This window comes from Ixodes scapularis, unplaced genomic scaffold (genome assembly GCF_016920785.2).
Source record: "Ixodes scapularis isolate PalLabHiFi unplaced genomic scaffold, ASM1692078v2 PGA_scaffold4__175_contigs__length_147842914, whole genome shotgun sequence".
Lineage (NCBI taxonomy): Eukaryota > Metazoa > Arthropoda > Arachnida > Ixodida > Ixodidae > Ixodes > Ixodes scapularis.
Genome location: NW_024609879.1, coordinates 35,281,590 through 35,293,849, shown reverse-complemented (window position 1 = coordinate 35,293,849; position 12,260 = coordinate 35,281,590). Strand labels below are relative to the sequence as shown.

At 48.1% G+C, this 12,260-nt stretch overlaps 1 protein-coding gene across 1 annotated transcript in view; it reads right to left on the bottom strand.

Moving 5' to 3' along the window:
• LOC8039353 (terminal uridylyltransferase 7-like) overlaps positions 1–1,841 on the bottom strand; it is a 40,583-nt gene extending 38,742 nt beyond the window's left edge. Inside the window, 2 exon segments of the mRNA XM_029972755.2 lie at positions 983–1,157; positions 1,698–1,841. Of these exon segments, the coding sequence (XP_029828615.2) occupies positions 983–1,157; positions 1,698–1,841 (319 nt within the window).
• Positions 1,842–12,260: the final 10,419 nt, after the last annotated feature.

Genomic DNA, 12,260 nt, shown 5'->3' with positions numbered 1-12,260 from the left:
CTCGTGCGACATTTAAATGATACTGCTTTGTGATTGACTGGAACCTCCGGCGACATTCTCTTCCGTGTGACACTTCATGTTCACGTACAGCGTGATTTTAACGTCGAATGCACTCCATTCTAGCACCCAGGGTGAGACTGTCGGCGCCTACACGATCACAACGTCCTCTCTCGCGGGCGTGTTTACAACATCAATCGAACACCCATCCACTCTAGGGCTCAAACTTCTTCTACAATAAAGAGCCAAACGTCAAGAAACCGGTTGACCTAACAGCTGCTTGTTAATACTCTCCTTACTATGGAGAAAATGTGAGTTTAGTGTGGCTTATTGCTGAGTTTATCCTTGGAGGAAACTACTTGGTTACCGTGATGATGTCACACGTAAAAATAAAGCTTAATAAAGAAAATTTCGATTATGCAAATGTCAATGTAGACGTTAATTCGCAATGCAGTAGTTTTTGAAGAAACATTGGTTGCCAACAAAGTGAAGGTATGGCGATACCTCGAAACGAAAAAAAGCGCAAAAACATTTGAAACGTTTCTCATCTTCACAACAAAATAACTCAACAGAACCTGTAATCTTACCAGAAAAACAATCTTGATCAACCCAAAACCAAGTCAACCTTGATCACTGATGTGCTATTCATAGCCAGACCACAGCTGCTATCCCAATCTGATGAAGCGACAAATGATTCGCAAGCACGGCAAGAAGTGAGGTACTTGCGGGCGCGTGCCAGTCTGTGGAGGTGGTTGCGGCAGTCACAATCGGTGACGTGCCGTGGGCATTAAAAATTGCTGCCCCGCACAAAGAGAAACGCAGAAACTAAAACTGCGCTCTTCAAACTACTCACGATATATTGCAGGGAGAGTGATAGCTCCACAGGAGTTTTGAAATGGGTTTTCGCACTTATCGATCTCGGGTGATCGACACCCTGTGGAAGTGGCCAGGAAAGTGCTTCGTGCACCGTAGTTACGGTTCTCACCGGGAAGGGTATTACGAAGGGAGGCCTCCAGCTTCTCGGCAAATGCTTTTCTCAGCTCAACCTCCTCCGTCGTCAGCCCGTATCTGCTCACAGTTTTGAGCAGAGTGTCGATTGCCTTGACCTGGAGTTTTACCGGGTGAGGGATGTTCTTGACGTTCATCCGCATATCGCTCACCTGCAAAATGGTGGCAATCAAAATCTTCAGAAAATCATTTGTAACTTCTGAATGAAACAGCGTCTTTTCCGATATTTCGCCATATGGCTCGATCCAGTAGCGATACATTTTGAGAAAAAAATGAGCGTTTGGTAATGCAGTTTATTTTTGCGGTGAAAACAAAACATTACATATGATATTTCTTCGAAGAGACACCCTTTACAAATAGAACTAAATTTGACAAGCGCTTGAACAACCTCAATCAGCACGTCGCGGCAAAAAGAACACACCGAGCCTTTCGTTGGCTTTCTTTTTACTCGCTCTTCTTTCTTGCTTTCGGGACCAGCAATGTAAGCCCTTGCTGTTTGCAGTGTTATGCTTCAGTCTTTACGCCGGTTTGCAAAAACTGGAACTAACCCCCCCCCCCCCCCCCCGCCCACCTATTGCTGGCGTACCAGTGTGTAAAGTGCACCGACAGGCTATCAACCGTTTGCGCAAGCGTTGCCACGACGAGCGACACACTTTGTGATGCTCAAAAACGTGAAAATTTTAAGCGCTTACCAATAGCCTAAGTTGGTGCTGCTCTTGCTCCAGGTGTTTCTTGACGTACCAGTTGTCGTCGAAGTACCGGTGGCACAAGTGGCAGTAGAAAATGGCCCTCGGAAACCGCTTGGAACTCTGCACAGGATGACCGCGAGATGTCATTTGCCGTTCTAACACAGGATATGCTTTCGCAAAACCGCCATGTCCATTGCCCCGTTACATTTAGCGGGAAAATTATTGTCACGTGACATAAATTTTCTCGCTAATTTTAACTTGAAATTTGACGTCCATTGACCACTTCCTCAGAATTTAAGCCACGTCACGCCAAATTCTCCAAATAAATTTCTCCGTTAGCGGCATACTTGAAATCGTGTGACCACTTCACGTGATGTCATTTTTAATGCTAAATATGACAAGAAAACGAATGTCACTGATCTCTTAATCTCCCAGCGAATTTTAAAATTAACGTCGCATTACCACGTCATCTGACCCCAAGTCACGTGACGTTCCGTCACGTTACGTCACTTTTTTCCGCAAAATTTAGATGGGAAATTGATTGAACGTGGCTTTCAACGCTCTCTGAGCTCCACAGGCTTGGTCAGCGCGATTAGACTTGCGCGATTTTCAAATATTACTGGTTCGAGAGTCCGGCAAAGCTAGTTTGCTACACGCCTTCGGGCAATAATGCTAAGTACCAGTGAGTGGTATCTCTGCCTACGTGAGTGCCTGCTTCCGGGCCTTCAACACTTTAAACGGGTTCTCGTACATTTATTTGTACCACTTTTTTTCTTTGGGGTTATCAACAATCATTTTGACATCAATGAGAAGACATTCCATCGAACTACTTCAGCGTCAAGGAGCACAACCTTTCTGAAGTGGTGTTCAGTCAAAATACACTATAAAAAAGAAAAGACGACTGTAAACATTTCGAGTGACATAAAAACCTGAATCCTCTTTGTATGACGGTACTTCCGTCTAGCGAAAGGTAGAAGAAGTGGGAGAAAGATACTTACCCTCTTTAAGGGTAGCACACTTTGGCCTTTGAAAATGTTCAGGGAAATTTTCGCAGTTGATTCCTCAGCAAGGCGGGCCGGGTTCTTGAGATTTCCGCTGCCTTAATCAGGAGCCAGAGAAAGATATTTGTGAGACACTTTCAATAGCAAAGACTTATAACCCAATAGGAAGTATTCCCTGACGGCCATATCTGTGCGCGTAGCTGCCGAGCGCCTGCTGACGGCGAACTTCCGGACAATTAAAATTGCCGGTCTTAGCATGCCATTCATGCGAGCTCGTTCTGAGCATGCACTCTAAACAACGCCTTCAAATATACCATCCAGTGAATACCCCCTAAAGAGCACAGTGAACAAAACCTTACAAGATATGAAGATTTCAGAACATAGTAAGTTAGTGATCTTCCCAGGATCATTCAGATTAGAATAATGGAACTCCGGACAATCAGGTCAGGAACAAGCGCCGTGATTGATGTCATGAACAACACAGTGGAAGTATTAAATATCTTGGAAGACAAAATGTTTTTGCGGAAACGCAGGCCAAATCACTCCTGAAAAAAGCATGCATTGGACAGAGGAAAAGTTTACGCCGTAATGGTGTGCCCGAAAAGGCCCATTAAGCAACATTATTAGCCTCGTAGGAAGCGAATTCACACATTGCGACTGCTTGCAATCAGCGAAACCGAATACCGGCATTTAAACCGGTCGTGACTTTTCGCACGACTGGAAGCGCAGCAGCGGAGTGGGTCATAGGCAGTCACAAGAGGCTTAAAACCGGTTTTTAAGGCTGGGTCACATAGTTGCAACCAAGTACGACCGAGAACGACATGACCGGTTTTTAAGCCTCTTGCGACGCCTTAGGACCGGATGAAAGCAGCAGAGCTAGTCCTAAGTCGGAAGAGGCTTAAAAACCGGTATGGCCTCTCTCGGTCCTACTCGGCTGTAAATGTGTGAACGGCGCTTTAGGCTCTCCGGTCACAAGCAGTCGCAAGTGCACAAAGCGGCCTCTAGTGCTGGCCTTACTTCACACACAGTTTCACACCGGAAGCGTTGCCCTCGTCGTCTTACCAAGGAATGATGCTGGCAAGCCCTGCATGGCTTCGGGCTTCTCCAGAAGACGCCTTTCCATGTCTCGCAAGAACATGACGTCCTGGTTCCGGCGGGGACCCAGCGCCCCCGGCATCATGGGGACGCCGTCTTTCCCTGCGAACCTCTGTATCCCCTTCCCCGCGTTGGCGCTGTTGTTTAGGGCGCGGTGAGACGGCACGAGAATCCGGTGGTCCTGCCGTGGCTTCCGGTCTGGCCTCGGCACCGTGGGCGACGAGAATGCCGGGAAATCCGCTTGCGGTCCCGCGGAACTTGGGGTCGGGAGCAGCGGGCCCTCCGGTCCCCTCCCGCCTTGGTTCTCCCTTCGGTCCCTCCGCGTGGGTGGCGGGTTCCGATCGCGTTCTCGGCGTGCCGGCGGCTTCTGCTGTTGCCACGGCGGACGAGGCACGTGGTCCGACTCCGCAGCGGAGCTCATGCCTAGCGCCATGAAAGTAAACGGAGCGCTGAGGCCGACTTCGGCGTAGGAGAGCTTAGTCGATGAATACTGGCTGCTGGGCGAGAGCAGGATGCGGTTATGCTCCCGCTCGATCTCCAGGCACCGCTCGGGTTCTGAGAGAGCCGCCATCTTGTGACTGCGAGGGAGAGGAGGAAACGTTTTTGAGTGTGTTGGTGACGTTCGGGCCTCTCGGAAACAAGGGGTAAACACGAATAGTGCATCGTTTCTTCGTTGGATCAGGTTCGCCGACATGCTGCTAGCAGCGAATTATGGAAAACGCACAAAGAACCTCAGAGCAGGTATTAGACAATGCCTGGGTTCTGCGCTGCTTTTTCTTTTATCATTTCAAACACGCACGGCTATAGCTACAAGCGTTGATACACATAACTGCTAGACAATGGCACATGTAAAGAATGCAGCAATTCGTGGACTTTTGTAATCATTTCTCTGTACAGACAAGCCCAGGGTAGTCTTTTTTGACGGAGTTGGCAAATCGTATAAAAACAAACAGTGAAGAGGCAATTTCTGCACTCACGAAGTAGGTACATTAATATTAATCACTATCATGCTTTCACAGCTTGCCGCTTCTCCGTTGTTGTTATGGAGGCACAAACTGTTACACATATTTCGGGACTGAAAGGAAGAATCGTGCATGGAAACTGACAAAGGCAAGCGATTCCCATTTGTTCGTAATCAAGTAAAAATAAGCTTACCAGCTCACAGTAAAATCAAGTAAAAACAAGCTGACCAGCTAAATCACCAGGATTTAGATGCACCACACAAGAAAGCGAACCCCTAACTACAGCCCAAACAACCCAGACCGCATCAAGTAATCTAGGGGCCGCCTATGTCCGAAGATAAACACTGTCGAGATCAGTAGCCGGAAGGTGCCAGGTTATCCAAAAAAAATGAAAAAAATTAATTTTTTGTTTTTCTTTCCCTTACAAAGGACATTTTTGCAACTTCAAACAATGCGACCCCCGCCTAAAAGAAGAGGCGATTACATTCGACGGTACATCGCGAAACAAATCTAAGATGACAGCTAGCGTCCTGAGCAACCTAGATCTGTAACGTGGAGATTGGCTTACTTTGTTACATTAGAGGCCAGACGATTGATAGAGATATCCCAGCACGAGATTCAAGCGCATTTTTGTAACCCTAGCGCGTGTACGGGTAGCTGGGCAGATTTCGTCTTAGACGCAACCTGGAGGCCGGCGAGAGTTGCTACACTGTAAATAAAGAGCCAACTATTCTGCGTCGTTCTGAAAAGAAGAACACGAAAACAAAAAGGGGGCCAAACAAAACTACCGGTTTTGCAATATTCGACGGTGTGTTGAAGCGTGCGCTCGACGGCTCTGCAGCGAGCTACAGTCGGCAATCGCCACATACCTGTGAGCGGTAAAGCTTTTGTGTGGAATCGGATTCCCGAACTGGCGATAGGAATTCACGGTAAAGTCACACATCTGCTATATTGCAACCACACGCAGATTGTTGATTGACTGGGACAAGAAAGTGCTCCAAAGTCCTACCCCCATTTTACTTTTGTGCGGGAAAAGGCTCTTTCTTTTCCGAAGCAACACGCCATAAACGTGACGTCACGCTAGAGAACCACGGGGCGCGGCGCCACGCTGGGAGTGAAGTTTGCACCACGCGGATGCGCTTACAAAGGCGTAGGATGCCGCTAACTGGCCGGACGTGCGCTGACATGCACCATATTTTCATCAATGGTGCCTAGTTTTGTTAGATGTGAACCTTAAAAAACGAGTCGAGCTTACGATGATGACGTTTAGCCAGTACGTGCGGAATTTTTCGGCATTGGTGTGATTGAGGTACGAGCAGAAAGTTTCTATATGCCGCTGACTAAGTTTTAACACAAAGGGCTGCCGTGTCGCAAAAAAAAAAAGAAAAAAAAAAGAAAAATTTAATTGCGCCGCAAAATGTGACGAGCGGCTCTAAGAGTCGCTTGTAGAAAAACTGCTACGATTTTGCGAAGTACTGGTAACCATCGCAACGTTACCATCATAAACTAAATCCTGATGCAAGAATAAATAAAGTAACGGACAAGACAACTCTCACTCTCCCATATTACGATGTTCCTAACCGGCTCGCCTGACACTTCCACTGCTTGCAAAGGTCACCGTGTCGTGGACGGCACAAACCGATGCCCAAGCGACGGTGTCTCGGCGAGCATGCACACGGACCGATCGCCGTCTGGCCAGGCTCCCGGCACGACGCCGCCCGTACTCGGTCGGAAGTTCCGAAGCTGTGCTCAAAGCGTGGAAACGGCGTGATGTAACGAAAGGCAAAGGCCATCTACATCACGAACGGGCAGAAGCCGATACAAAGGCGTGCGCGATGGTAAACAACAAGAAAAAAGTGCTGTCACTCGCCGCTCTGAAATGCGTCCCGCAAACTCGGTAATCCGCGGCCGGAACCATCTCGTGCCGCTCGTACTTCCTTTAATTTGACGGCTACTCTGTCTACGGGACATGCCGACGAAACGATCGTCGCGATACCGAGTAATTGCTACAGCCGAGCGCGGCGCAGCTCACCGGTTTATCATTGCCCCCGCTGCGCAGTCAACCACCAGCATGGTGCTCACCTTCGTTGGATGTCATCATATGATATAGGTGCAAGGCACGTATATTAAAAATAAGAAGGCCATGAAGTGGCCTTGTTCTAGAGTCACGTGACAGGCCCGCGTTTTTTATCAATGAGGAGCCCAAGGTCGTCTGCTTCCTGCACTGGGCTTGCCATGATGTTAGGACGCCGAGCTCTTATTCGGTGATTGAAAAACAAAATATTGGGTTGACCTCAAAGCATTTAGCATTGAGGCCTATTCACTATCCTTGCAATCAGGGCCAATCAGAGCTCGGCGATGTTCTGACGTCACCGCAACTCTTCCGTAAGAAGCAGACGGCTTGCTCTCTCCATAAGTTCTTGCAAGAGCTACGTTTGGTACTCCAGGTCGTAAGTTTTTCCCCACTATGAATGACGTGAGGGCAAAGCAGCGAAAAATAGCTGCACGCCATGAGTGAGTCTACCATTTTTTTTGATCAAATTACTGGTGAGAAGATATCTAGATCAGTGGCTCTCAAATGAGGTTCCACGAAGTCATTTTTGGGGTCCGCGAAGCCCCCCCTCAACCCTCTAGAATAGATCAAAGAACCCTCCCGCACCTGAAGCCCCGACCGTACCCCGTGTCAACGCTCTATGACATGTTTTTTGTTGGATGGTATTGCTTACTTTAAGGGGAACATTTTAGTCATGTCTCATTATTATGGACACGAACGTTCTCATCTAAAATAAATTAAAAATATGCCAGCAGCGGGGTGCAGCGAAAAATGCCGGAGTCAAGACGCTTCGCAATCGCCACTTTGACCGCTTAGAACAGGGGTGGCCATGCTGCGGCTCGCGAGCCGCATGCGGCTCTTCGCGTGTTAAGTGCGGTTCGTGGCTCCCTCCCCTACCTCCCTCCCGGTCGCACGAGCAGTTCCCCCAATAAAAAGGAATGGAACGCGTTTGAAATCGAAAGACAGGTTGCGGTTCGGTAGTCTTGTGCTACTGCTACATTACGTACAGTTGAACTGCCTTTGACTCGGATAGATTAAAAGTAGTCCTGGTAATTGTTTACTCCTCTAAACAAAAGACCACCCCCCCCCCCCCCCCCCGGCTCTTGCAAGTTTCATAGTTCTGTTTGCGGCTCTTAGACCGGGTCAGCCTGTCCACCCCTGGCTTAGAACTTTTGTAACAAGCACATGGTGCAACATGTTCTGGTCGATATTTTCGCCTTGCCTAAGGAGAGTCGTACCCCAGAGTGCTATTAAAATCGAGACCGTTTTTTTATATTTTTTTTTTTCAATATGGGTATTTGTCTTTAAATGTGTTCTGTCCAAAATATTTTTTTAAGTTTCTATTTTTATTGCAAGTTCATATTTTGCAGGAATAATTTAGATGCCCTGGCCTATACCATATATAGTTTTCAAAATCGCAAATGCCATACATATTGAGGTAGGAGGACTGAAAGTTAGTGCATTTGTTGCACCTTGTCTACAATTATGAATTTTTATATATTTTTTTTTAATTGTTCAAGCACGTACTAATTGCTTGCGGTTGACTTAAACTTTTCTGTGTTACATAAAACAGGAAATATGTTTGGCCTACCACTCTTTGCCTGCCTTCCACAGGACCGCAGAATGCAGTCCGCGGTGGGAGCGCGGCCGTCGTGCATTTTTGAAACATTTTCCTTCTCGTAGTGAAAACACGTTCTGATGTATCCTGCGCTGCGGAGTTACACTTAACACATGAAGACGCAAAATACGAGATGATTTGAAAGACAGTTAAGAACATGACGTACTCGTGAATGCGCAGACTAACAACTGTTTAGTTTTGTTGCTTCTTCTTTCTTTATACCTTTCTTTTGAAGGATGAAGACTGCCGGATAATTCACTGAATTGAAAATTAATCTCTTTACGGGAAATCGTAGACAGGGCGGGACTGAAGTTTAGATGAAGCGTGTGTACCTGAGAAATCGTGAAAAGGACTGGGACGATTGATGTCTTTTTGTCATTTGTAGACACATGATGTGTCTGATGTATCCTGTGCACAGCGCAGGATACATCAGAATGACAAATCAACTAGCTCAAATCCAAGCATTGTTGGCATTGAAAACGCGCTTTCCTAGAAAAATATATCAGTGTCGTATGACTCATTTGTGTGTACATCACATTTAAAAAACCTGAAAAAATAAAAATGTTGAGTGGACCTTAAGGTTCGATCTTTCGCGGAATCATTCAAATACGTGATTTGTAAGCGTTCAAAATGCATGGCTTTCGGCTATCTTCTGTTGTAAACTATTTTCGACAGCAAAGCCCTTTGTCATTTGACACGTTGTTAATAGGGCGGCGCCGTCAAAACGATTACAACAAACATTCTAGTCGCATTCGTTCTGCTGCGTGCGTAGTTAAAAAAAAATAGTGTACAGCGTTGTTTTGATTTTGTAAATATGGAACAATGCTTTCTCAATGTCCTCAAGATATTATATACTCAATGACACACAAGTTAAAGCGGCAAATGACGAGAATTTAGCCGCCTAATGAAATCACAGTGTACTCGGTTAGGGTTAGCAGGGACGCCGGTGAGAGTCTGGCCTGAAACTCAGTGACTAGGCTCGAAAACAAATTGTTGTCACTGAGGTCGTGTGTTTTTTGGAAGCGGAGAAATTCGAAAAACACTCGCCGGCAAAAGTATCGTAATATCGGACATGTCTGATTGATATATCCGATTTTGAGTCATTAATGGCAAAATAAAAAGCAAAAAAGACGGTATTTTACGAATAAAGTTTGTCATTTATCTCCGTGTGAAGTACGTACAACACAACGGGTCAATGCACTTCAAAAGCACGGCAAAGACTACTGTGTCGGTTTCCAGTTCAATGTTTCCTCAACTTGCTTGCAGGATTTATCGTGGGGCAGTCAGCGCACCCAATCGCAAGGTCAATTAGAAGCAGTGACTTTTATTGTAAAAAGGTATTTCTCCGGAAATATTTAACTTTACTTTAAATATTGAAAAACTGGGAACACACTAAAACTCACTCTAAAATACACCTTCCGAATTTCACGAAAAATAAACTCTGAAAACATGGAATCCTACATATAACACAAATCTAAATGGCGTCAGGTCGTACCCGCGAAGTATTCCAGACACTTGCACAAAATTCGCGAAATATTGCGCCCGTGAAAATAAAGTGTTTCACAGTATCAGGCTTACCGGGCCAACGGAGGAAATGTGAAGTCCTTCTAGAACTAGATGTCAAGAACGACGATGTCCGCCATCCCGGTCCAGAGACGCAAGCTCCGCTCAGAGGAACCACTTGGTGGAACGGACGTTCAAGACTGAAGAGAACAGGGTGTTAAACGCAGAGCTGGAGGAACTATCACCTTCTCAAATCAGGACACAGGACGATGAACCATCCCCGAAAACGAGAAAGGCTTCAGTCTTACAATGGAATCTTACGGCTTGGCAAATCATGCATCTGTACTGTGTCAGGTGACAAATCGCCATTTCGTGGTGCAAAAGGACAATTGGCTGGTAAGGTCATCACAGATTGCCCAAGTAGCCTGAATCTAAACTGTTACGACGACGAGAAAGGGGGGGGGGGGGGGCAGAAAGGACGAGAACGGAGAAGACGGAAATAATTCCTGGAGAAAAGGAAGAAGGGGGACAAAGAGGACCAGAGGTCAATCTTGTCCAGGATGCAAGCATAAGGGGGGAGGGGGGGTGAGAGAAAGTGCTTTTTCTTTGACGGTGAGAACAATACGGACGACGAGGTATATTTCGCTGGGGGTAGACAATCGGAGTGACAGCCAGTTGGCACCTTGGTTTGACGTTTCTGTTCTCTTTGTTGTTTTGTTCATTGTAAGATCAGCAGATGACGGCCCCCCGGCAGCAATATGCACGCAAAACGCGAGACAACGCCGACGCTGGACAACAGACGTCTCGCTACAATCTGCGAACTCGGAAAAACTAATATCCGAAGTTTTCGTAGAGGCAGCCCCAGTAAGTGGCGAAATGTCACATTAAGGGAAGTGCAAAGCACAATGCACCTGCTGCCTTCGCGAACGCGCCAGACATCATTGTTTTACTGGCAAGTGACCTAGATAAAAGGTCACCTCAGCGTTCGCTCCCGGATCAACCCGTAGGGGAATCCCCCTAACTACGGCATCCGAGGGAAAGGGTGGCATAACGACCATTGGTCAGTTATTGCCACCTACGCTCACGTGTCCAACACGTCACCGCAAAAGCGTGGTGCGAGCGTCGTCACAAGCGGTCGGAGACCAAGTGGTCATTCGCCCGCAGTACGTCCCCGCATCCACGAAGAGGATCCCCATCCAGCACGGGGCTTCGCGCCGTTCGGGAGCTGCTGTTTCCTGGCGACGGCAGTTCACCGGCGTCCATGGACCAGAGCTGCCCGTGAGTCGTCAAGCAGCCCTGTGACCCCGGCCGGCCGCGGGCCGAACCAGCGACCCGCCGTTGTCGTGCACGTCAGGACCTTCATCTGGCCACGGACAGCCCGTTCTTCATCAACGGGACCTGCGCGGTGGTCGGACAACTCGCCGACCAGGGACCAGCTTCCACTTCCACCAAAGACCCTACGCCATGGTGAGCGAGCTACTGCAACGCAGGGAACGTCACGAAGAACGTCGATTTATTTGTCACCCCATGCATGTGGGAGCCGGCACCGCCGCATTGGTTTTGTTTTGTTTTGTTTTCGAGAGTCGGTAGTTTCATTTTTATTTTTCTTAAACCTACCTCAGCCTTAAGGAGGGGGGAGTGTGGGAACCACGGGTTCCCCGCATCCCTATCTAGGCCTAGCTCAGGCAGGCCGTGGGACGTCGCCACGTGGGGGCGCGTCCCGGATGCGAGGGCGAAGCCGTATTCCCTGGTGGGCGGCTTTCCCTCGTCCTTCTCGGGTGATTTGCCTAAAGCGCGATCCAAACCAACGCTTCTTTTTGCGCCTGTAGGTCGTGCGGCTGCGGATGTGACGCATTTCGTGGCGTTTTTGCTGTTTCCGGGCGCGCTTTCTGAGTCAGAACCGTGCGCTTTGGTTTGGACGGGCGAAACTTCGGCACGAGCGCACAAGCAAAGTGCAACTGCGCCAGACGGCGAGAGAAAGAGAGAGAGAGAGATCGCGTTGTCATGTTGGAAGAGAATAAAAGTGTGGGGGGGGGGGGGGGGGGGGGGAGGAGAGGGCAGCCAGACGGCGAGAAACGCGGAGCCGGAACCAGCTTGTCCTCCACCGATTGGCCGGGACACAGGAGCGTCCTACTACGTCACCGCGCGTTTTTGTGCGCGTTGAGAAAGAAGTTGAAATCAACCAACTTTCTTGTGCGCGCCCGGAAGGAGCGAAGAAGTGGCGCGACGTCACGAAAATACGTCACATCCGCAGCCGCACGACCTACAGGCTCAAAAAGAAGCGTTGGTTTGGATCGCGCTTAAGGCACGCCCCTCGGGATCATGACTTGGAGG